This window comes from Lytechinus pictus, chromosome 14 (genome assembly GCF_037042905.1).
Source record: "Lytechinus pictus isolate F3 Inbred chromosome 14, Lp3.0, whole genome shotgun sequence".
In the NCBI taxonomy this organism is placed as follows: Eukaryota; Metazoa; Echinodermata; class Echinoidea; order Temnopleuroida; family Toxopneustidae; genus Lytechinus; species Lytechinus pictus.
In genome coordinates, this window is record NC_087258.1 from 8,192,396 (window position 1) to 8,219,459 (window position 27,064).

The following is a 27,064-nucleotide window of genomic DNA, read 5'->3' on the forward strand; positions in this document are numbered from 1 at the left end:
GATTTCATTCATCTAAGATGATAACACTTTATCAAAATAAAGCAGTAGTATAGGGAAGGTGATAAAAATGATTATGATGTCATATCCCCATTCATTATTTTCTATTTCATTATGTGAAATAATGTTTATTCAAATTTTGTCTACGAAGAAAAAAAAATGGATTGACGACTGATCTAAGGGAGAAATCACACACGAAAATATAAAATAATTATGATTTCATGGAATAACAAAAAGGGGAAGTGTGGACATTATTATTGTAAATTGCCATTTCGTCTACTCCCACATGGTCTATTTTCATTTAGTCTAATGCCATTCCGTCCTTCACAATTTCGCCTAACAACCATTTGGTCAAATCATCACTTCGTCTGATCACCATTTCGTCTAAGACCATTTCGTCTCATATAACCGGTTGGTTTAATATCCATTTCATTTTCATTCATTCTGCACAATATTAACACTGTCTTAGTCCAATTAGACCAAATGGTAAATGACCATTGGACCACTCCCTGCTTATTAGACGAAATGGTGAGACGACTTGGCAATAAGACCACGTGGATAGTGGACCAACAGATGGTAGACTAAATTAATGATAGACGAGTTGGTAACTGGACGAATTGGCGTTAGACGAATTGCCAATGAACCATAATTGTTATCAGCCCATCTAATGAATATCAATGACGGTGAGCATAGCTGTTTTCACAAATATTGCGAAACTTTAAAATTCAAGAACTTTGTAATCAGATTTTGATGTAGTTTTCAGCGTTTTTACCCTTTATGAATTTATATATAATTATTTAAAGCCCAGATTGCCCCTTTAATATTACAAAAATTCTCGTAAAATTAAATGGATTCAAACAACCAAAGTATAGATCGGGGGCCTATTTGTTATTGAAATTGTCTTAGGTAAATGATTGCTATTTCATTTTCATTTTCAACCAGGATATGCAGGTCTATCTCATCAAAATATGGAATCTAGGCCTGTATAATTAATCATGGAATGTGAGCGAGAAGCCTCGAGCTAAAATCTTATTTTCACATAATGAAGTTTTTTTTTTCCAGTTCTTCGATCGCCTCCCTTACTTTATTATTATTTCTGTATTCTGTTATCTTTGTTCTTCTTCCCTCTCCTGCTTTCTTTCTCTTCCTTTCAGTGGCGTAACAGGCGGGGGCAGGGGGGCAAGCTGCCCCCCTGGCGGATTTCACCGGGAAAATAAAAGAAAACGGGAAAAAGACAAAAGGAGGGAGAAAGAAAGGGAAAGGGAAAGAAAAGGGGAAAAGGAAAGGAGGAAAAGGAAAGGGAAAGGGAAAAGCGAAAAGAAAACGAAGAAAAAACATATTTTTTTAATGGAAAAGGAAGGAAAGCGGAAAAATGTACGAAAGAAAAACTTTTGAGAAAAAACAAATCATTCCGAAATAGGCCTATGTAATGCAATAACACGGTGGGAAATAAATTAAAAGATAACAAATTGGCAAACAATAGCGGGAAACGAAGGTAGAATGGAATTAGTCAAAAGCTAAATTGGAAAACAAAGAAAAGGGACAAGAAAAATATTAATAACACAACCGGGCTGCCGATGATTGAAATTAAAGAGCGGGAAGAAAGATGGACTGCATACAACATTGTGCTATAATAGCTTGCTAAATTTTATGCAAATAAGCTACCGGGGCCCACGCAGAAGGGGCTCTTCATTAATAACCTTCAAATGGCTCTATAATGGCCCCGTTCAATCACGTTCAATTACATACAGGCGTGGGGGGGGGGTCTTGGTTCCACACCCAAGAGTAAAATAATAAAAAATTATAGGAGACAACGTAATGAAATGAATGGAAACAATTAAATGTGCTATATTTGCTGAATATAATGGGAAAATCTATCACATAATTAGAATTTAATTTCATTAAAAAAAGGAATTTTTTTTTTCAACCTCGCTTTGCACGCTGGCGACTTTTTACAAATTTTTCCCACATTGCTATGTTTTGCCCCGTCAAAGAGTTTTACAAACAAGAACAAAAAAAGGAGGAAAAGAAAAGCAAAGGGAAAGTGTAGGATATGATTTTATTTACTTAATATAATGTCAAAAAATAGTTCAAAGTTAGATTCTCATGAAAAGGTGATTTTTCTCGCTCGCTTCGCTCGCTCGGGACATATATAAAGCAGCTTTTTAGCACATGTGCTATACTGCGCCCCTCGTTTTTTTTCTTACTCTTCACGCTACTGCCGCAAAGAATCCTGTTCACAGTGGCGTAACGTCAGACCACAAAAAAGGAATCTCAAGAGAGAAGAGTGATGTATATTATTCTCTGGATATCATGTCAAAATCTATCACAAAATTGGATTTTTGTATCAAAAAGGTCAAAATTTTTGCTCGCTCGCTTTGCTCGCAACTTTTTATTAAAAGATAAATTATGCCCGATACACAATATCCGGCCTTCTCAAAACAGTCGCCTCATTACACCATTACGCCTGTTCATACCATGATATGACCGGGAAATTTTTGGCTCTTGCCCCCCCCCCCCCCCCCCCCCCCCTGGCCACCGACCCCTGTTACGCCGCTGCATCCTTTTCCCTCCCCTTCCCGTGAGCTTTCCTTTTTCCTTCTTCTTTTTCTTGCCCGGCAATTAGGTCGTCGACCACCCCCCGAATCTGCCTATGTAAACAAACAAAAAATCAATTAATTTAAATATACAATCGATCTTGTGTTCAAAGTGACTGTCCTTGCGATTACATGCAGTGCTTTGTTATAGTCTAGCTTCAAGTCTCTTGTATCATTTATTTGTACAGTCTTTACAAAGTCCCGGGGTAAAGTTTTGTAACTCTCCACGGAGGAAGCATTTTTTTAAGGTTGATTTAAAAAAAAAACCGGGGGTATTTGTTATGTATGCTTAATTGATAGCAGAAATTTAACCAAAATTACCTTCATGTTGTAGTGAAAACCTTTTTTTTTTTTGCTTTTCAAATTTCAAGCTCGCACCCCTCGTTCCCAGGGTACTGGTCCATCCAAATGTTGATTATAATAGGTGTCCTACAAGTCCATAATAAAAATGCTTACTTTGTGTAACGGGGAAATAGGGGCAAGTGGTCCAGATATTTTGCAAGGGCAGGCTCAAATTTGTAAAGCGCAAGTCGGATGGACTTGCCCTTTACAAAAAGTTGATGTGAATAAAACGAGAGCAATCAAACAAGCACAACGTTAACAAATATCTTCAAAATCGGATAAGAAAGTCGTTACATTTTATTGTCTATTTCCTTAGTTTTCATTTTCCCTCCTATAAAATCTATCATAGGAGAACATAGCCCTAAGACCGATCAAGTTTTAAGTTTAATGTTATCTTTTTTCTACAAGGCAATGTGCTTCGTGAGGACGAAATAAATAACGCGAAGCGCTGGGCTGAATTTTCGAGAAAAAATAAAAATTTGCTAATTTGTGGACTCTTATCGTTTGTATAGTTATTTTTCCTTTTTAAACACTCTTTTAAATTTCAATTATCATTTCTTTTGAATTTTCTCCACTTGTTTTACACCATGCACTTGCATGACTAAAGGAATTAAGTAAGAGAAATTAATTGATATTCAATATAGGGTGGTAAAAATAAGCGGGGCACACCCAAAACATGCGCTTTAGTTGCGGGGAGGGGTAAATTTCAAAATGTCATGTATAAAAACTTAGAATATGTTATCCTGTTTATCCTGGATGTTTTCCTCTCTCCAATCCTTCTGTCTGTAACAGTTTTCGAAAGAAACTTTGTCATTCAACTAAAATAAACTTATTATAAAAAATATTAAAAACACAATCAATGTTCATCATGCCATGCGTATAATATATCACTGCCATCATCTCGATAATCATTATAATATCTACTAATATTATGATAATATTAAATAATGATGATGATGATTATCATTATTATTATTGTTATTATTATTATTAATATTATCATTATTATCATTAATTACTATTATTATCATCATCATCACCACAATTTTTAAGTTATAGGGGGATGATAACACAGGCCAGCCCCCGGCCCCCCCCCCCCCCCCGGATCGACACGCATGATCCATTAAGCAATAGGCCCTACAATTTAAATTACAGATTATATTGAATTTAGTTCAGAATACGGGTCATTCGGAGGTGATCGGTTTTTCGTTTTCATGTATTTTTTTGCACATTTATTTCCTTTTCATATTTTTTCTTGGATATGAACAATTTGGAGAGGACAAGGGTCCCCAAGCTCCAAATTATAAGGTATATACATTTAATTAGTGATATAGGCCCTACACTAGTTCAATCAAATTCTTTCCATATTTTCGCCAATTATAAGGCATATAGATTAAAGACCCTCTAAAATTTATGAGTGAAATAAGGCCCATGCATGCAGGCTTATACTAATTTCCATATTCAAATAAACAATATAAAATCATGATAATAAAAAACAAGAGTTGAGTTAAAAAGGATAAAATAACATGAAAATTGACATAATCGAAAATTGCAAAACTACCATCAATGCTATGTATGATGCAAGTGTTATCCTCGTGAAAAAAAATCTGATAATTTTCCTCTCTGACTTACAGTGAGATAACGGAAAAGAATGACAAAATAGTGACTTGATTAAGACTATCCTTGATCAGCTGATCGTCGCGATCGATTCGCATTCGGTGTTGATCTCTGAAGTGAAGTGATCGTAGACGGAATGTTTGACGCAATCTCGATAACACCAGGTAATTTTTAATTTAAAGCATATTTCATCATTTTAGAATTGTGATTTATGTATGGATCGTTATTTGCAGTGTTCAAGAGCGCTTGTATAAGTTTGGTGTATTTGAAAACGATTGCTTCAACTGAAGAGAAGCAATTGAAATTGTGTTTGTTTCTTTTGTTTACATCCCTTTCTTGATATGATGTGTGTGGATGCGCCTTGCCAGCCCGGACCAGTCCGTGTAATGTGGCTGCTGTGGTCGTACCTCGGGCGAAGCTCGAAGTTCGTGCAGGCTCCACTCCACTTCACTCCCGCTACACTACGGCTACGCTCCACCTACGCCTACGGAGCGTAGTGTAGCGGTAGTGAAGTGGAGTGGAGCCTGCACGCACTTCGCCCGAGGTACTGTCAGACTGTGGTCGTTAACACGACATATATTTCCTCCTGGGGCCCGTTTCTCAACACCTGGACAAGTTAGTCATATCCTTATCCACCAACCACGGAGTTAGTTCCAATCTTACTTAACCTGTTTCTCGAAAGGCTTCCTAACTAGAATACCTTGATATCGATACTATCGGTAAAAAGAGCAGACGAGACGTAGCCTTAGTCACAAAATAGCATAATTTTCAAAAAGAACAATTATGACAAATTTGCAAATATTTTGATGAATTGGGACATACCGGTACATCTTTTCAAAATAATAGCAGAAGTAAATTAGGGCCTATACATTATACATACTTAACCATGAAGATTGGAACATTCAATTACTGAGAAAATGAAATTATGAATAATTCATTTCATGACTAAAAAATCACATGCAGATGTTGAGATGGGTACCCCCGGGATATCAAATTTTGATAGTTTACGGAAGTAAACCATGATGGTTTTCTTTATATAATGATGATGATTATCATTATACGTTCTTTTTATGATTCCAATTAAACATCATCAAAATATAGTTTAACATAAGTTTTTTGAATCTTTAGATACCAAAACATAAGATTTGGCAAATTATATGCATAAATTAGAGATAAAATTTATCCTAATGTTAATAGGGGTCTGAAAACAACAAATACGAGTCCAGTTATGGATGGCCTGACGTGGTAGAATCTTTATCGATTAAATTATTTTACTATTTAAAAATGAATGGTTTTGTGGCGTTTTACCAACAGTTTTGAGAGTTTCTTTGTATTACAATTATCAGTGAATGTATTACCCGACTTGTTTTGTGATGTAATTTCAACCTCTATGATTGATTACGTAAGATTATAATTTTAAAATTTCTAGGCACTTTTGCATGTCATAGTCTACCCACGTGATGCCGCTACGTCATTGAGAAAGAAGGTATGACGGGCTCGGAGGTGTCATAAATATTTAGTGAGGTTGTTGTACCCGACCTTTGTAAAGAGGGCTTCGTGAAACGGTTAGCGGACAAGTAGCTCACTATCTCCGATTTAGTCAAGAAGTTAGACTTATGACGGTGTTGAGAAACGGGCCCCTGGCTCCTGGTCCTGCGACAATTGCTCAGAGTCCAGGCTTAATTTTCTTCTAACTAAGATGTAGGGTTGCGATTGGGTTTTTGTTATAGGGTAGGGTATATGGTACATGCAAGGCTCCACATTAACTTTTTTTGGTGGTGGCCCGTTCGGGCCACCAAAACCATCAAATAATTTTTTTTGGTGGCCCGATATTAAAGTTTGGTGGCCCGAAAAATATAAAGAAACACATTAAAAATTAATAAAACAAACTTCTGAAATATTAATTCTGCAGCCACTACCACTAAGTTACTTTCACTTTATCATCTTGTCACATATGTAAACCTTGTTTGCTGTTATTTTACTTTGCTAATTGGCTTGTGGTAAAATATAAATTGTTTCTATCGTTGTAAAAATGAAATGATTGAAAGAGAATAAATGAATTTTATTGTTCGCAGGTTGTGTGGACTTTTTTTGTTAATCTCCGTATAGACACACACTCATAATGGTAAAGTAAATAAATAGTGCATAGCAAACTCAGATAGATGTACAAAACAATGGTTTTTCATTTCTTCCTCTTTGAATCCTAAAACCTAGATTATGCAGGCCCCAAATCCAGTTTATTTCTGTTTTCTCTTTTGCAGCATATTATAGCAGGAGAAAATCACAGAAAAATATGCTGCACCGTGCAGTATTTTTAATGATTAATATATAATTTTTTTTTCTTTCTCATTTGCCATTACAGTGTCTTGTCTTTAAAGTTGAAAGGAGATCAAAATGGAAGAATCAGAAAGTATAGACAGTCCCTCCATGGATTCTAGAAGAACATCTAAAGATTCCATTAAAGATGATTTAAGAACTAAATCTGATGAAGAGGTCTTTGCCAAGACCCTGCAATCAAGATCAACAAGAAGACGATCATCATTCCCTCTGATTTCTGTGAGCACTGAAAGTGACGAGTCCGTTGAGATGGTGTCCCTCTGTGATGGAAGTGTGATGCGAAGCAGCCCTGCTATGGCAAGTTCTATGGGAGCATTACCTGATGTCAAAAGTCACTTCCCATTGCGCAACAAGTTCCTTCAAGTTCCCAAGACCCATGCAGCCCTTGGAAGCACATTAAGTATAGCTAGCCACAGGTTGGTAAGACCACCATGCACCACAAGAACACAACCAGAAGAATCCACATTAACCTCAAAACCAAAGCGGAAGTGGTACCAGCTACTGCAGCAGTCATCTGTCCAGTTTGGTCTTGATTTCTGCTATTCCACAGAAGGTGCCTTGGTTACCCCTATTCTACTTCAGTTGGGTCTACCAGATCATCTGTATGGACTTGCTTGGATTCTTGCACCCGTCCTGGGTCTCATTCTGGCTCCTTTTATTGGGTCGGCTAGTGACCGGTGTTATAGTCCAATGGGCCAAAGAAGACCTTTCATTCTGCCTCTAGGGATCTGTGTTATGATAGGGACGGCACTGTATTTGAACAGTGCCGATCTTGGTGTCCTGATCAGTAAAGATGACGGTAAGAATTGGTATCCTCAGTTTTCAAATTGGCTGTTGAAAGAGGCACATCTCTAGGTTAAGTCTGGTGCTCTGTCTTTGAGCATTTACAAAAACACTGTGTTCTGTCAGTCTTTTGTCAATACATCATGTTTAATATAAAAGTTGCTAATATTCTTATCTATGATTGTTTAGAGATAAAATGAAAGGCAGCTTCTTCACTATGTATTGATTGTGATTGTAGAATTACACCAACATGACAGGAACATTGACAGATCTATACATTTTGAAATGTCTTTCCAAGTACAACAAATTCCATTATTTCCCTGGCTAAGAGAGATCGATGCAGGCAGAGTATTGGGAACAGATTGATATTAATCGAGAGAGTACACGTCCAGTTTACTTGTCTATTTTACATTATCTATCTGTCTGGTATTTCATCCCTCCTCTTTGAATCTTACAGCAAAGACCGCTACAATGTGGGGTATTGCAATAACAGTAATCGGGGTAGCATTGACGGACTTCAGTGCCGACTCCTGTGCCTCACCTTTCAAGGCATACCTAATGGATACATGCAATCTTGATGACCTTAAGCGTGCTCTCGGCATGCGGAGTACTCTTGGAGGTAACTGTTTATATCCATTAATTTTATTTGTTTTATTTTATCAGGGTGGTTCTATCAGCAATCTACTATTTTCCTAAGACACCCTAAAGCATAACAAACTGATTCCCCGCAATCGGCATCTGACATTATTATAGAATGTTCTCTCTGACAGTAACAGGTGTTGTTAATCGTCAAGAGTAGAATCAGGCTTTATGAAGAAAATCCTTAATTATTCAATCCAATGTTCCGTATACAACATCATAACCTAGCTTTCACTGGCTCAACTGACCTTCAAGTTCCCAAACCAGGCCAACGAATATCTGATGGGACAGCATACATGTAATAATTGGCTGAGTCCTGAAGATGTAAAATTGTATGAGATATCATGGACATTTCCTGGTCATTCATATATGGGGCCAGTATTAGGATGTAATGCCATTAAATCTCAGATAAGCATTGTTGCAGATTTAGGAGACATTTTTGTTTTGTTTTTTTGCCAAGGCCCTGTTGATTTAAAGCAGAGTTGGTATACTGTGTATGACCTCTCAGAGTTTTGCCAAAGCCCACCTACATATAGGACATAATAGAATGGTTTGTGTGGTGTTTGTCGCAGCCAGCCATACATTGCAATTTGAAAAATGTTCATTCAAATACAATGTGCACAAATTCTAATTTAACAGGTGCATGTCATCAAGGGTGACTATCACACAGTTGATATTAATTCAGTAATACTACTTTTGAACAGAGGGATTTGCTTCCATTTCATATTAATATTGTGTTTGTTTAACAAATTTTATTGATACTTTATCAGGTATTGGTGGAGGTCTGGGCTACATCTGCATTGCCATTGACTGGGAACAGACAGTCTTTGGACAGGCCCTTGGGAGCCAGCTACGTGTGATCTTTCTGTTGAATATCATCATGCTTCTCATCTCCTTCATCCTTACTCTGACAAGCATTCCAGAGGTTCCTTTGAGGAGATTTTCATCAAGGAGTGAGTCAGAAACAAAGTACACCCCATGTAGTGATGAAGAAAGTGATGGAACTAGTTACAAATTACTGGACACAAACCAGGGCAAAATGCTTAAACTTTGGTGTTTAATCAAGTGGTTCTACAGGAAAAGGCCAACAGAGGATATTTCTCTTGAAAATGGCGAAAGAACTTCCTTGTCGTGTGATGAAAGTGATGAAGGCAGTCCACATTGTGATGAGGAACGACCCCATAAACATAACAAACCCTATGCAAAGCTCAAGAAGCATAGAATTTCCAAAGGGCAGAATAGATCCTCCGATGGAAAACCTGCAAATAATGGAGGAGGTAGTAACAGGAACTTTGTTCCAAAGAAGAAAGCCAAGTCACCATCAAAGAAATCAGAAGCAGGCTCGTTGGCTGGAAGCAACTGTATTTTGAAGATCAACCCAAATGACGATACCAAGGACCTCTTGAATTCCCAAGCCAAAATGCCAGCAGGATCGTTCAGTCATGACGCAACCATGCACCAGTGCAACGACAACAGCCAATCTCTAGCTATCTGCATATCCAACCCTTCTGTTGAGATCAACTGTGGTGATGATGAAGAGGGTGGTGAAAGTGATGACGATGATGATAATAAGGGTGAACCAGCATCGATTCTGCAGTTGCTCCGGTCAACAATCCACATGCCCAAGGAGTTGAGGTATTTGAGTTTGGTGAATTTCTTGGGATGGGCCAGCATCATCATATTGATCTGTTTCTTCACTGACTTTGTGGCTCAAGCTGTATACCACGGTAAGAAGTTAGAAAATAGGGCATAAATCCATGCACAATGTAAAGTAATCATATGGGAGATATATGTATGTGGCTCCTTGTCAAAAGCATATGTTATAGGGTATATGAGGTCAAGAGCATTGAGAGTTTTTGTCTCACCTGCATAGCAGAGTGAGACTATAGGCGCCGCTTTTCCGACGGCGGCGGCGACGGCGGCGGCGGCGGCGGCGTCAACACCAAATCTTAACCTGAGGTTAAGTTTTTGAAATGACAGCATAACTTAGAAAGTATATGGACCTAGTTCATGAAACTTGGCCATAAGGTTAATCAAGTATTACTGAACATCCTGCCTGAGTTTCATGTCACATGACCAAGGTCAAAGGTCATTTAGGGTCAATGAACTTAGACCATGTTGGGGGAATCAACATCAAAATCTTAACCTAAGGTTAAGTTTTTGAAATGTCATCATAACTTAGAAAATATATGGACCTAGTTCATGAAACTTATACATAAGGTTAATCAAGTATCACTGAACATCCTGCATGAGTTTCACATCACATGACCAAGGTCAAAGGTCATTTAGGGTCAATGAACTTTGGCCGAATTGGGGGTATCTGTTGAATTACCATCATAACTTTGAAAGTTTATGGATCTGATTCATGAAACTTGGACAGAATAGTAATCAAGTATTACTAAACATCCTGTGCAAGTTTCAGGTCACATGATCAAGGTCAAAGGTCATTTAGGGTCAATGAACTTTGGCCAAATTGGGGTATTTGTTGAATTACAGCCATAAATTTGAAAGTGTGTTGGTCTAGTTCATAAAACTTGGACATAATAGTAATCAAGTATCACTGAACATCCTGTGCGAGTTTCAGGTCACATGATCAAGGTCAAAGGTCATGTAAGGTCAAAGAACTTTGGCCACGTTGGGGGTATTTGTTGAATTGCCATCATATCTCTATAAGTGTATTGGTCTAGTTCATAAAACGTGGAAATAAGAGTAACCAAGTATCACTGAACATCTTGTGCGAGTTATAGTAGTTTTCAAAATCAGCACTGCTGCTATATTGAATCGCGTGATGCAGGTGAGACGGCCAGAGGCATTCCACTTGTTTAACTTTGTAGTCTCTTCTTTAATTCCCTTCTACTTCCAAGTTTTCTGGGCAAGCATTGATATCCACGTACAGTATGTATCAGTTATAAGTCATATCGATTTCACTAGTATCACAACCAAATTGATATACTTAATACTATATTTGATACATAATAAAGAATGAAGCTGGAATTTACATCCTGATATACATGTATATTTGAGAGGCATAAGCTAATATCGAATTGACAAAATGAAACTTGATTGCATCACGCTCTTGATGTAAAGACAGCATTTCACTTTTGAGTCTAGCACATGAAATTTATCAAAATTCATTTTAAATAGCATTTTACTCAATATAAGTACATTATTTTATTTGAATATGTTTTTCTTGATGTTTGCTCACTTATATGATTTTTTCCCCCTTATGCTCTTGTTATTATTAGAACTCAATACAATCCACTCTCTTGTTAGAATAAGCTTCTCTTACCTGTAAAAGATAGTAACAGGTCAATGAGCTTTTTCTCCTCACAAGCAGCTATTGTTGGATTTTAAATGAGCATTTAGGAATACCCCTTTGAGTATGCAGAGCATTGCATCATTTAAAAAGCAGGTCTTAGTCGAGAGATGCATATGAAAATCTCTTTCCCCCAAATTCATAACAACAATGAATTTCATATCACACATCCTCCTCTTCCTAATAATTCCAGATGCTACCATTGTCCTCTCGCGGGAGTTTCACACTGAGGCGGCTGGCCCGAGAAGCTCCAAACTGAACTGTGCTATTGATTTTTGATTCTTCACAAATATGCCTTCTTTTTTCCGCTTTTTCCGGCACCAATTTAAAAGCAGCTGCCCAGCAAATTGAAAAATGTAGGGTTTGAGCATGCCCGCAGTGGATCCATAGTACAAAGCTAGCAGAAAGCATGTTTTGAATGACTCAGTTCTTTTAACAAGACTTTGAAATTATTAGGTTGGGAGGTTAAGAAATTACTTGACAAGAATGTGTTGTATTGATTTATAGGATGTTGCTTTGGGGTAAATATAAAAAGTTCATTATTTTCTTCTCCTCCATCTTCCTCTTCTTCTTCTTTTTTCTCTTCTTCTTCCTCTTCTTCCTCTTTCTCTTCTTCTTCCTCTTCTTCCTCTTCTTCTTTTTTCTCTTCTTCTTCTTCCTCTTCTTCCTCTTTTTCTTCTTCTTCTTCTACTTCTTCTTCTACTTCTTTTTCTTGTACTTCTTCTTCTCCTCCTCCTCTTCTTCATCTTCTTCTTCCTCCTCTTTTTATTTTTTGGCATCATCTCTATCACTATTACAAGTGATTAGGTGAAAATACCCATTGATATTGTAAGTTATTTTGTTACAGTTATAATTGTCTCACCTGCATAGCAGAGTGAGACTATAGGCGCCGCTTTTCCGACGGCGACGACGGCGGCGGCGTCAACACCAAATCTTAACCTGAGGTTAAGTTTTTGAAATGACAGCATAACTTAGAAAGTATATAGACCTAGTTCATGAAACTTGGCCATAAGGTTAATCAAGTATTACTGAACATCCTGCCTGAGTTTCATGTCACATGACCAAGGTCAAAGGTCATTTAGGGTCAATGAACTTAGACCATGTTGGGGGAATCAACATCAAAATCTTAAACTAAGGTTAAGTTTTTGAAATGTCATCATAACTTAGAAAATATATGGACCTAGTTCATGAAACTTATACATAAGGTTAATCAAGTATCACTGAACATCCTGCATGAGTTTCACATCACATGACCAAGGTCAAAGGTCATTTAGGGTCAATGAACTTTGGCCGAATTGGGGGTATCTGTTGAATTACCATCATAACTTTGAAAGTTTATGGATCTGATTCATGAAACTTGGACATAATAGTAATCAAGTATTACTGAACATCCTGTGCAAGTTTCAGGTCACATGATCAAGGTCAAAGGTCATTTAGGGTCAATGAACTTTGGCCAAATTGGGGTATTTGTTGAATTACAGCCATAAATTTGAAAGTGTGTTGGTCTAGTTCATAAAACTTGGACATAATAGTAATCAAGTATCACTGAACATCCTGTGCGAGTTTCAGGTCACATGATCAAGGTCAAAGGTCATGTAAGGTCAAAGAACTTTAGCCACGTTGGGGGTATTTGTTGAATTGCCATCATATCTCTATAAGTGTATTGGTCTAGTTCATAAAACGTGGAAATAAGAGTAACCAAGTATCACTGAACATCTTGTGCGAGTTATAGTAGTTTTCAAAATCAGCACTGCTGCTATATTGAATCGCGTGATGCAGGTGAGACGGCCAGAGGCATTCCACTTGTTAGAATAAATCTGTGCTTTTTACATTTTTTAGGTGCATGTACAATGTAGATTTGTTCTTTTTGTTTGGTATATGAAGCAACACCTTTTTCATTCCAACCAATGTAATGGACCAGTATTCTAAAGTTCTGAACAGAGATTATTACAGAATCCATATTCAAACATACAAAGTATGACAGGAATCCATAACATTAGCCATTAGATATAAAAATTTAAAAAATGAGCAAAAAAATTGGCAAAAACACTAAGTTTGGTACTTAATTGATAAATGAAATTTGTACATGGTGCTTATTCATGAAGCACCTCTGCACATTAGAATTCCTATTTTTTTTCTGCACCTTAGAATTCTTATTTTGACAATGTCCCGGAATGTGCCCAAAGAGTGGGGTATAATTTATATGTGTGTGCTTTAGTATATATAATATATCTTCCAATCTCGTGAGAATTCTGGTCGACGTTATATGATTTAATAGCTTTTCTTCCTTTCATTGATCAGGTGACCCCGGTGCGGAGCCTGGCACGGAAGAGTATCGTCTGTATGAGGAGGGAGTTAAGATGGGCAGTTGGGGACTATGTGTCTACTCCTTTGTTTCCTTTGCGCTTGGATGTAAGTATCTCTAGGGCACATGTTTTAGAGGCAGCAAATCTTATAATACCTTCATTTTGAGTCATATGAAGGATTGTATGATTTCAAGTGAAAATTACTTACCCCAAAACATTCATAGAAACAGAGTCATACAGTTCAGAAATATTTATTCTGAATAGAATTTTTAAAACTCTATCCACTTTTAGCCCTGTTCATTATGAACACATGGTGACTGGATCATTTTCATAGATGACGTTCCCAACTATAAAACAGTGAAAAATTATGCAATGCAAACAGCAATTAAAAAGCAGTGAAATTAATGTCTGTACATGTATTCAACATCAGGGTATAGGATTGGCGAATACTAGCAAAATTGTATGCAACTATGGTCACTTTTCTTAACAATTGCTTTAGTGGAGAGTCAACCAGAATTGGAGAAAGTATCGATGATGATTGCCGACTACAGACAGGAAAGGGTTAATGTTACATGTACATGTTGGATATTCTTCATTGTTTGTTACCTCTTATGGAAACTCATATCATGATTTTCTACACCCTAGCGTTCAAAGGATTTTGTGCTCCACTATCAACATTTTTGTGAGGGAAATGTTTATGGAGTTCAAAATTATACACTTTTCTGCCTGTTTCAAAGAGGGACAGCTTGTTTTTGGAAACCCCATTGTGTGTGTGTGTGTGTGTGTGTGAAGAGTAAGTGTACATTAATTAGCATTAACAGAAGGAAGTTATATAGGAAGTTGTTAAAAAAGATGTTTCCTGACACACGCTGGAGTGATTGTCTCTCATTTATTCACAGGATGTTTTGAAAACCCAGTAAAGCTATTACAAATTTCTTAACAATACCTTTCAAAGCATGCTGTTACCGGTATTTAGGGTGATTTATTGAAAATTGGTGATAATCATTATCGCCACCAACATCTTACAAAATCATCACCAACATCCTTTTACAAAGACAATCCAAATCTGATATGAATGAAAGGAAATATTGGTGTAGGAAAAAAAAGTTGCATGCAACAAGAAAAACCAGATTTGATGTCATCATTCGTGATATCGTAACTCCAAGATTTTCTTCCTTTTTCTCATTTCTTTCTTTCTTTCTTTATGTTCCATCATTCTTTCTTTCTTTAATTCTTTTATATCTTCCTTTTGGCTTTCCTACTTCCTTCCTTTCTTTCTTCCAGTGTGCTTTCTAAAATCACATTCTAAAGATGCGAGACTTGAAAATGTTTATTTCGAGTACATATTGTTTAACCTCAGCATTTTCTTAAAGATTTCTGTGGAATAATAGGACTGTCACTGTGTCATGGGAACAATATGTAAATTATTCACTCAATACATGTACATGTACAACTGGAAATGTGTGAATATCGCACTATTAAAGCTGTTTCAATCTACATGTAAAACTTTTGTTTTCATTTTGAAATGATTACACACAGACTTGTATTTGAAAAGGTCTAGATTTGAATACACTTTATATACTTATAAAGTCAAAAAGGGGCCTAAGCTTTCGATCCTAGCAGAATCTTCGTCGGAGGCAAAATGACAAACATATAAAGTGGAACAACTATAATATAGACCACAAACAAGCTACAGCAACACTAGAAACAAGGAGACAAAAGGGGCATTAGTGAGTAGAGAAGACCAATCAGGTTAGTGAAGGGGATGAAAGAAAAGGAGTAGGCAGACACAAAGGGAAGTTAGTGTAAGTAAGGCCAAGAGGGATTAAGATAATGAGGCAGGCAACATCAAACAGGATCTGGAACAAAACAGTGATAGAGGGATGAATAACTAGAGAATTAGTGAGAGGTGGGTCAAACAGGTTACAAAGAAAGGCTTAATAAACTGGTGCATAAGAGTGGGGGGAAAAAAAGAAGAAAAAGAATGGGGAACAACTGATAATGTGCAAAAGACATATAAGTATATATGATAAAGCATTAAACAAACTAAGAGAAGAAGGTAAGTGTAAATATGTATCTATAAGTGATATGTATATAAATATATCCAAAAGAGAAATGTATATGAAAAATTATATACACATATGGTGTAACTGATATGGTAATCCGCTAGGTGTGACGGGAAAAAACATAAGACTATATAGTAGGAAAGAAAAAAAAAAAAAAAAAAAAAAAAAAAACCTGTATATGTGAAAAAGAGGAAGCAAATTGCCTAAAAAGGTAAAAGCAAATATAGAGAGAGGGGGTGTATTATGAAGAAACCATAGTATACATGTAAATAAGCAAATGTGGTAAATCTAAAAGAGGTGAGTGGAGAAAAAAACAAATATATATATATATATATAATAATTATTATATCGCCTGAATAAGGAAGGAAAAATTGGAGCTGAGCTTGTATGAGATATGGGAGGAAAGTAGAGTAAGAAACTATAATGTAACTATTCAAAAGAGCTGAGGGGAAAAATTATATGTATATATAAATTGAAAGTGGATAGGAAAGAAAAATCAGTCGTTCCCCTCTTGGATGTTCAGGCCATGAGGTTGGGTGGTGCGAAGTCGTCTCATCCAGAGCTTCTCCCTGCTAGTACGGACTGAGTCAGGACGGGTACCTAAAGATTCGATGCCCTGTAGCATCATGTCAGTGATGGAGTGGTTGGGGAGGTTAAAATGGCGGCCAACTGGAGTGTCCAGCTTTGCTGTGTTGACGGTGGATCTGTGCCCGTAGAATCGTTTCTTGAGTGTGGTCTTGGTTTCCCCTATGTATTGTACCCTACAAACTCTGCAAGTGATGAGATATACAACATTAGTGGTAGTGCATGTGATGTTGCCCTTGATTTGGTGAGACAGGCTGGTAGAGTTGCTGGTGAAAGTATCGCCCTCGTGAAGGTGTATTTCACATATGATGCACCTGTTGCTGGTGCATTTGAAGGTGCCATGCTGTATGGGAGAAGAATGGTTAGTGAGGGAGGGCACTTCAGCACGAACAATGAGGTCCCTGAGATTCGGTGGGCGTCGGTATGCTAGAAGGGGAGTATCGGGAACGGCCTGTTGGAGACGATCAGAAGTGTGTAAAATGTGGTGGTTATCAAACAGGATTTTGCGGAGAGGGGGTAGATTGGGATGGAAGGTGGTCACAAGCGGTATTCTGTCGGTGGTCTCCTTGTCACTTTTTGGTTTGAGAACTTCAGATCTGGGGAGAGAACGAACTTTGTTAATTGCCAGTTGGACTGCCCTGGCCCCGTGGCCCCTAGCACAGAGATGTTTCTGCAGATTCCTGGCATGGAAGGAAAAATCAGGGTCCTCGGAGCAGATACGGCGAAGTCTGAGGGCTTGACTGTAAGCGATGCCGGTTTTGCAGTGACGGGGGTGGCAGCTGGATGAGTGGAGGTACTGGTGGGTATCTGTGGGTTTAGAGTATAGGGTAGTGGTGATACCATTAGACTTTTTCTGGACTGTAACATCAAGGAAGTGGGTTTCCTGTTGGGAGAATATTACTTTATATACTTGTATAAGATTTCATGGAAAACCCATTAAATGAAGGTTACTTTTTCACATTATTATCTTAGATTTAGATCTGGTTCAGTAATTAGCATGAGCCTAATTTATATGAAAACATGAAATCTAAGCTGAAAATTATCATACTGAAGGCTACTGATATACAGAAAGGCTGGTATACTGTATCATTGAATGGAAAAAAGACAAGAAACCTAGGTCTGCTATCTAGTGTTTTATTTAATCCATTTCTCAGCAATTACACATTTTTTACAAGAATTTTTTGGCTCATATTTTTCATTCAAACACTTACATCTACATGTAGACCCAACTATTAGGTGGTTGTTATTGGATTCCATTCAAATTCTAAAAGCTCACAGGTAGTTTTGTTTCACTGTATAACAACTTAGGGAGGCGCGATAGCTCAGTCGGTAGAGTGGGGGTTTCGGATTCCGGTGACCCAGTTTCAATTCCCAAGTGGTGCGCTATGCCCTTTGGTAAGGCATTTTTCCTCATTATCAGGTCCATCGGAGAGGACCTTAAGCCGTTGGTCCCCTGGTTGCTTGCTCACAGGCATTCGTGCTTAGCAGTCAGGTAAAAAACCTCGGTATAAAAAAATTAAACCTTGCATTATTATATGTTAAGAAACAGCCATATTGGGGTTAAGCAAACAAGTTGCAGGAAGAGTTTGTTTGTGTGTGTGTTATTCAATTATCAAGTCGTCCTTAAAAAGGGCAGGAAAACAAATTCTAAGCAGTCGTGCTTACATGTTCATGTATAATGCAAAGTCCAGATAGAAGACAACAAAAGAGATTTAACATAAATTACTCTATTATTTCAAAAAGGCAAAACTTCTAGTACATGTACTTACTTGATGCCGGGAAATTGTCTTTATTAAAGATGAATGAAATATTTCTGACCTGTTTATATTTTCTATATTGCATCTATGTTTATACAATGTAAACAGGAAGTGAATCCGAGAACACTCACATGCATATAATGATGTAAAACAAATGAGGGTTCTTTTCTCCCGGGAATATATTGTACCAATCACCATGGGATTGTATGCCTTTTCATGCATCAATTTTGAAGAAGAACAAAAAATAGGGTAGAATGTATACATATACATGTATATCTCCATGGAGATATGTAGATTGTACGGGCCTCATTTTTTCTTTAAAATATGGACTTTGCAAAGATAAAATGCATGTTGTATAGAACTCGTGGCACTGATATTCATTCACTTTCCAAAGTTACCTCTTAGAATGAGTAAAAAGTGAAATGAAATAGGAAACTTGAGTTTTTTTTTTTTTTATTATGGATTATGTTAGCATAGACTTCTGTACTTTTGTGCATTTTCAAGACTGTGTAAAATAATTTACGTATTTCTTACAAAGTAGTAAGGTGTGCTTAGACACAAAGTCAATAACCTTATCTGTGTTTATAAAATTGCTGAATTTATATTGAAACCATTGTGTGTGTTTTTTTAACTAGGGCATATAAGAAGATTTTCCTGTCTTTGTTTAGACCCTAAACACAGATTGTAGTTAGAGCAGACAGACAGGTTCATAAAATGTCAAGTGTTTAGATTTTCTGTCTCAACTTTCTTCGAGGTAATCTTTATGAAAAATGAACTCATGTATGTGCAATGAAGTGTATACACGTACATGTAGATAATGAAAGACCCTGATCTACTTCCAAAGGGCAGGTCATTCTTGTCAGTCCTGCTTTCTTACAGGTACATGTACACAGCAAGGGAATATGTTGCACATTCAAAGAAGCTTGCATTACTTGCAAGCTACATGCACATGTACATAATAATCAACGTTTACCCTCTCCCCAGATATGATTTGACACAAAACACTATTAAAGTACATGTACATGTATATTGCAGGTTTCACAGTACTCCATTTATCTTTCTTGGGCAAAATGTTGGTCCTGAAAAGGACCACACAAACTATTAAAGTAACTAAAAGATAAAAAAATTACATAAAATAATAAGCAGGTTTAGGAAAATATGGACTCACATCAAAAGTACTGCCCCAACACCAGAGTGTTTTTTTTTAAAGTAATGGAGAATTGGTGACGGTGTGCAAATGTTTTAAAAAAGATTGATAATTTTTGTGAACAAATTTTTATATATTATAAGAGAGAGGCAAAAAGAAGAATCATTTCATACATGTATTTTAAGGGTTTTTTTCAGTGATTTCTTTTTAAATCTTTTTTTCCTCTTGCACAAAGGTTAAATGAAACTGCCTGTTAAATCATAATGTTTATTTTTTTAAATGACTCGGCCCTAATTAATATGTGCATGTAATTACGTGTATGACTTCACCTACATGTACAAATCCTCCCAGAATTCTAATTACCAACAGGTGGCGTCATAAAGCTTTCAGTATAAAATGGATTACAAAAATATCCATCTCCATAATGGCCTCTTTATACATGTAGCTCAGTTACAAAACTGGAATTGTATTGTAAGGTACATATGTAAGACCTGCAAGATAAATATTGTGTTTACATAAAGTGTTATTCATGCATTAAGTGCCCACATCGAAAAATAAAAATCCCAAAATAGAAAACAAAATGATAAAGAAATCAAGCAGAGCCAACCTTCATTGAACTATTGTTCGCATCTTTGCAGAGTTGATGTTCGTTCGTGACCATATCAAATGGAACTTTGATCTAAAAATCCTCCTACTTTCAATCATTGTGTCTGCTATGCTTTACAATGTATAACTGTACAAAATAAATACCATTGTGTAGTTGACAATGAATGCAAGCAACCATGCTGTAATTGAAATCTATTTTTGATACCTGTGGTTGTCATACATGTATGTAGCCTCATAATATGCAGAAGTTTATTAGTCCCAGCAAACACTATGCAGCAGAAATGTAATATTTTTCTATATACAGTGCGTCCCACAAAAAACAAAACCGAGATTTATCGATGATTTATCATGACTTAATCACAAATACAATAGACAAATGACCTACATGTACCATTGTAAAGCTTAGAATCTCCTCTTTCATCTGAAATTACTTTGATTATTTCTCATTCACGCATGAGTGAGCAAAAACAATTTGAAGAGGGGATACCAAAAAGTCATTTGGCGGGCTATATCTGGGTTTCAAAAAGAAAACCACATTTTTAAGAAGTTTAATATCTGCTCTTTAATTTGATACCTCAATTACAGAAAATGGTCAAGAAATAACAAAGTTCTGGTTATTTGAAATAAGGCTTGAATTTCAATAATTTCATAAAATTAAGAGGTTCTCCAGGCTAGCGTTCAAACTCACTTGACACTCCGTTTTGTTGATGATCAGCCATGCATTAAGTCTTTTGTTAACCGTGCGATAGCTTCTGTGGGAAACCAGTGAAAACACGTTTATTTAATGAAATTATGGAAATACAAGCATTGTTTCGAGGGAACATAACTTTTTTACTTCTTGACCATTTTTTGTGATTTAGGTATCAAATAAAAGAGCAGATATTGAACTTTTTAGGCATGTGATTTTCTTTTTGAAATTTAGATACCCCCCGCCAAATGAGTTTTTGGTATCCTTTCTTCAAATTGCTTTTGCTCACTCATGCGTGAATGGGGAATAATCAAAGTAATATCAGATGAAAGAGGAGATTCTAAGCTTTACATTGGTAGGTCATTTGTCTATTGTATTTGTGATTAAGTTATGATAAATCATCGCTTAATCTCGGTTTCGTTTTTTCTGGGACGCACTGAATATATAGAAAAATATGTTGATTGCGCGATCGCTGCAAAAATTTGCACGCGCGTAGAGCTGGATGTAAACTGCAAGACTATAGTAAAATTTTCAAAAAAATAATTGCTTATATTTTTTATTAATTAATTATGCAAATAGCATATGAAATTTGCCCTAATTTTGTATTTTTGTCTACATTTTAGCCTTTAACTCAATTTATATAGGTAGTAGTTTTGGGTGAACATACATGTATAGATTTTTTTAATTTCTAACAAAAATCTACAAAAAATTGCTGAAAAATAATTAATTTCCTATGTATCTTATTGTTTTCTTAATTCTTATGTATTTGTTTTTTCAAAACTTTGTTTTTTATTCTTTTTTTTCAATGAACTTTGTCGGGGACCCTTTTACAACCATAAATAACATAAAATAAATCCATCTAAACCAACAAAAGTAAAAATAATCATACATTTATGATTTTTGGTTGAAAAACACAATTTGCATTGACTTTGTACACGTAATCACGTTTTTGAGCAATTTTGGGATTGACATGCGCTTACAAAATCGGAACCGCGTACCTGGGCGTTGCAAATTTGGTCTCAAAAGATGCATAAGACTTGAAAGTAAAAAGTCAGCTAGCAGCGCGGTCAATAAAATTTGCGCGGCGGCAAAATTTGTCGAGGGGGGGGTCAAATTGACACCCTCCCCCCAGTTTAATAAGGGTTAAATGACTTCACCTACATGTACAAAAAGATTGATAAGTGTGTAAAGTGAACAATATAATTTGACATTAAATAATACATAATACATGTAAGTATCATCTTCAGAGTGTTTTCCAATTCATTAATATTATTATTCTCTTACCAATTCCTTCCACCCTTCTTTCTTTCTTTCTTTCAGTGGTAATGACTACCCTACAACGCTATTTCAGTCAGAAGTTCATCTTTGTGACTGGTTACTTCATCTTGGCTGTATCATGCGGTGCTATGGCCCTGTGTACCAACCATCCCTATGCCATCCTTTTCCTGTGCTCTGGACTTGGTATCGCCATTGTTATTCACATGACAATACCCTACAATGTAATGGGCATCTATCACAAATGTGAAAAGGTATTGTCAGTGCATTATAACATTTTTATTTTGCTTGATCATTCATTTATTTAAAGTGTAAACATTGAAATATGTACAGTATTAATCTAGTAAATATTTTTTTTTTTCCATTGATTTATTATTGATTTATTAGTTCAATTGTATTCATTTTGTTATTCATTAATTATTGTTTATCTTCACCGGTTTATAAGTTCTTGAGTGAAGGGGGAGGAGGGTCTATAGTCATGAATGTATTGAGTGGTTGCCATGGCACGTGTACATGTAACAAATCATCTGCTGCATTGCATCAAAACCAGAACAATTAAGTGAATCATTTGTGAATTGAATGATCTAATAGCTATCTATTCACTCCAAAGTATTTATCAAAATATTTGTGCCATAAATAAGGTGACTATTGAGTAATTGTAGCTGCATCTGCATTTATTATTAATTAAGGCATGATTTTTTTTTAATAGCCCTGTTGCAAAGGACATTTGTATTGACAAACGCAAAGCAAATAGGTATCAGATTTCATGGGATCAATATTTGCTGGCACCAGACTTTGTGAAAGCACCAAAAATACCTGTTATAGAGATTTCTTTGGGGGGGCAGTAAACTCGATTTACTGGCAAGAAATTCTTCGGCCAGGCCTGCTTATCCTCAGGCAACTGTCAGGCCAGGGAAAGTATTAGATACATAACCACAAGGCAACTTCCAGTGACATTACATGTAGAGGTGTTGTTGCTCAGTGGATAAGTCTCCGGACTTAAAACCACAAGGTTCGGGGTTCAAATCCTAGGCGTTTATCAACATTTGCCACTCTTCACCCAGGTGTAGTAAATGGGTACCTGGTAGGAAGAAATTCCTTGAATGCTCATGCGCCCTATCAGGGTAACCGTGCTATTGCCGCAGTAATGGTATGCAGCGCTTAGAAACATTTGTATTAAGTGATATATAAATGTTGCATATTATTATTATTATTATTACATAACATGGTCATAAATCCCTCCCATCTCTGTGTGATGTGCTCTCAAATGCTTTTTAATTTACCATTAATATAAAAACTATGCACATATCACTTATATGTGTAGCCTAAACCTGAATATGCTATGAACGTAAACTTATTTTCATACTCTGTCCTCGTCTCCTTCCAGTTTAAGAACCCACCAGGAGGGCTCCCTCGGGGGCTTGGTACGGACATGGCTTGTATCGACTTCCAGGTGTTCCTTTCACAGATCATTGTTTCCGCTGCGTTGGGTCCTCTGATCCAGCTAACTGGATCTCACATCTCCATCGTTGTGTCTGCCGCCATCATGTCGTTCCTGGCGTCACTCTGCGCTGCATTCTTGGTGACGTACGAGCTGAAAGATGAATGATCTGAAATTACAGATCACAAGCAAAAGGATGCAGAATACAGTGATGTACTGTATGTAAATGTACATGTTTTATGTACAGTATAATGATCATGAACTGTTGTCTTAACGGGTACTTAGGAAAGTACTTGGCAATATGTCTCCACCAGACACTCGTTGAATTACATAATCATAGGCTTTATTGTACTTCTTGATTTACATGATATACATGTACATGCAAATATGCCATTACACTGTTCAACGGTCTGCTTCTGAGGACTGCATGTAAATATTTTTTTTTTTAAGAACAAAGCATGATGCTTAAAACATGGATTATACTCTATGGGAGAGTTCCTTTCAGAATTAATCTGAAATGAGTTCAGGTTAATTTGCAGTGTTTCAAGAACCAATTACGGTTATACTGAAGGGCTATTCCATGGTTACCCACGTTACATTTGGAGACACCTTGACTCATACTTGGAGCTGTAACTCCATTATTATTGATAGGAACTAAAAAAGTGGACATAAGTGAAAAGTGTCCTCATACAAGGCTTTTATGAAAGTTGATTATATCCATTTCAAAGAAGTATATTAGGGAGACAAATTTGTATATAATAAAAAAAATAAAGAACACATGGTTTTTACTAGGGGTGCAGATAAAGTGGTTATTCACGTTACGGTTCAGATGGGCTATACATGTATGTACAAAGACACATTGAGCTCATGTCCACCAACCTATGGAATTGCCCATATACCGGTATACGTATTGCTACCATGAATGCATGTATTTATTTATTTATTTATTTATTTCTGATATTTTGACAGGGTAGCCCATTCACCAATAAGTAGTGGTCTTCCATGGGGCCCTGAATAACAATAAACATATTTACAAAATGCATAACGTATGTACAGAATGTTACAGCATTAAGATTCACATTAGGATTTGAATGTAAAACGAAACATTAACAAACTTAGCAGCAAACAAAACGCAGACGGGCACTCGTTTGACGTATAATAAAATATCAATAAATCAAATTAATTAAGAAGGACATCTTGAAAATACTGATAATATACACCAAATCATCAAGGTCATGCTAACACAAAATAAGCACAACAGTGGATGTTCCGCAAGTTATTTATAAATTACAAGTTCTTTTAAACATTCTCTTAAATGAAATGACAGAAGGAGCTGTTCTAACTGAATTATCAAGCTTATTCCATTCAAATATTGAAGATACGATTGGACTACACTACAAGTATCTTTAATACTTACGTGATTGCAGGTATAGATATGCTTAGTACATTTAACGACTGTAGGTGATATTTCATATTTATAAATTAAAGTTGTTTGTAATTACATGTATGTTCATGTGAGGTGCAATGAGTATGATGTACAATATGGTCTGTGGCCCTGTGGTGCATTAATGTGTTTGGTTATGGTTTTCATGTGAAAGGATGTCCATAAAAGTCTTGAATCCAACAAGAAATAATGAAATATAATTACTGTTTTAATAAAATGTTATCTTGATTTGCCTTCCTTAAGCATTCAAAGGAAAAAAGTATAACTTTTCTTCATTAGCAAGCAAGGCACAGGCATGCTTTACTAAATTACACTTTTGTACGCCAGTACATGTACGGCTATATTATTATTATGCAGCTCTGTTCAATCTTTATCGATACCATAATATTTTTATAGCACAGGGTTCAATCTTCTTGGGGCTGAATGGGAAATGCATAGGATAAGTTCAGGGAAATATACATATAGGTCCATTTGAAAGATTATTTTGTACATATAGGCCTACTGTATTAATTAGAAAATATACCTCAGAATTGTATACAATATGAGTGGAGAACCTTGAATACTCGTTTGTCAAATACAATGTATTTACATGTTTAGGAATTATTGGTTAATCGCCATAGTTGGTGTGGTTTGTGTCCATTTCAAATACATTTTAGAAGAATCTAGATATTTAAGGTCTGGTATTTCCATGTACATTAAATTGTTAAACATATGACTTGTAATAATATTTACAATACAATCAACATGTTTTTAAATTTTACACTTTTCCCTGTAACTAACTAGCATTTATTTCAAAACATTAGTTTTTATCGTACATTTTAATACATGTATACTACTGTAAGGTAAATATACTATACAGCTAGAAACCTTAGGGTTAACAAGCATTATGAAGAAAAGGCAAGTTTAGTTACCATATCATGGCTAAATATGTGACATATTTCACAATTCTATTTCAACATGTGTTTTACATATTTGTAGAATAGTCACTGTATTTGCATACTATGTACATGTATAGATACATGTAGTTCACAAACATATTTCTGAACATCTTTCAGAAACATGTGTATAGTATTAAAATGATAAGTTAGTCCATGTAGTACATGTATGTACCTAAATCTCCCTTTCAAATCTTTACTGTATGATAATAGACAATGCATATGAGTCTTCTTGTGCATGTTTCTGTATAGATTATATTGCCTTTTTTAATTCAATGACTGAAGTAATACACAACTTTCCAATGTATTAAGTAGTGTATGCATGATTAATAGCAATATCTATAATTCGTATACTATTATTTTCCTTTTCTATACATTGGATTGCAAGTGTTGACTGCATACGGGAGATTTTACAGAGATTTTTACCTTTTTATTTTTATCTTTTTACTGCCAGACCTATTCAGAATTATTGTTTTGGCTATTAGTATCATCATCTTTATATGTGGAGGTGCTAGCACGTAAAAATTCTACTATTATATTTTTTTTTACTGAATATAAACCATTTTTATCATTATAGGAATTGATTGTTCATTCACAATGACATTTTTTCTTTTGTTTCAATATATATATATATATATAATTTTTTTGCTTAGGGCATTTTGTATACCATGTGATATTTCCATATACACTGCACAGTACCAAAACTTATTCATCTAAGATCCTGTGTGTTTATGTTGAGTTCATGTGAAGTTTTCATGTTTTTATAGTATTTATATGTGCAACTCATTTTATATCACATTTAGAACATTCCAGAATAATGTTTAGATATATATAGTAGGATATTTTGATAGGTTTTGTCAAAATAGTGGCCTCATTTGCATACTATCCAGGATATACATATAACATTTGTAAAATTATGAAGATTTTGAAATGTCAAGACTAAATGCGATTTTGATTTGATCACTTTATCACTTCAAACATAACTTTCTTTTAAAGGAGAATGAAACCCTTGAAACTAGCTGAATCCATATCAAAGAGAAAAATAAAAGAAACATATTGTTGAAAGTTTGAGGAAGATTGAATGAATAATAAGAAAGTTATGAGCATTTGAATATTGAGATCACTAGTGCCATGTAGATCCTCCCATCGGCAATGCGACCAAGATCTGTGATATCACACACGTACA

At 35.9% G+C, this 27,064-nt stretch overlaps 1 protein-coding gene across 2 annotated transcripts; it reads left to right on the forward strand.

Moving 5' to 3' along the window:
* Nucleotides 1-4,647: 4,647 nt before the first annotated feature.
* On the forward strand, nt 4,648-26,108 carry LOC129276688 (membrane-associated transporter protein-like). 2 transcript variants are annotated; one of them, XR_010295665.1, is made up of 8 exons: nt 4,648-4,717; nt 6,916-7,689; nt 8,131-8,292; nt 9,083-10,039; nt 13,930-14,040; nt 22,104-22,312; nt 23,446-24,071; nt 24,855-26,108. XR_010295665.1 is itself a non-coding variant. In XM_054913086.2 (7 exons), exons 2-7 carry the CDS (start codon nt 6,948-6,950, stop codon nt 23,665-23,667), a joined length of 2,403 nt encoding a protein of 800 aa, XP_054769061.2. In that variant the 5' UTR covers nt 4,648-4,717; nt 6,916-6,947; the 3' UTR covers nt 23,668-25,196. The 2 variants fall into 2 exon arrangements, 1 of the variants encoding a protein (XP_054769061.2); XM_054913086.2 differs by having other exon boundaries at nt 23,446-25,196.
* Nucleotides 26,109-27,064: the final 956 nt, after the last annotated feature.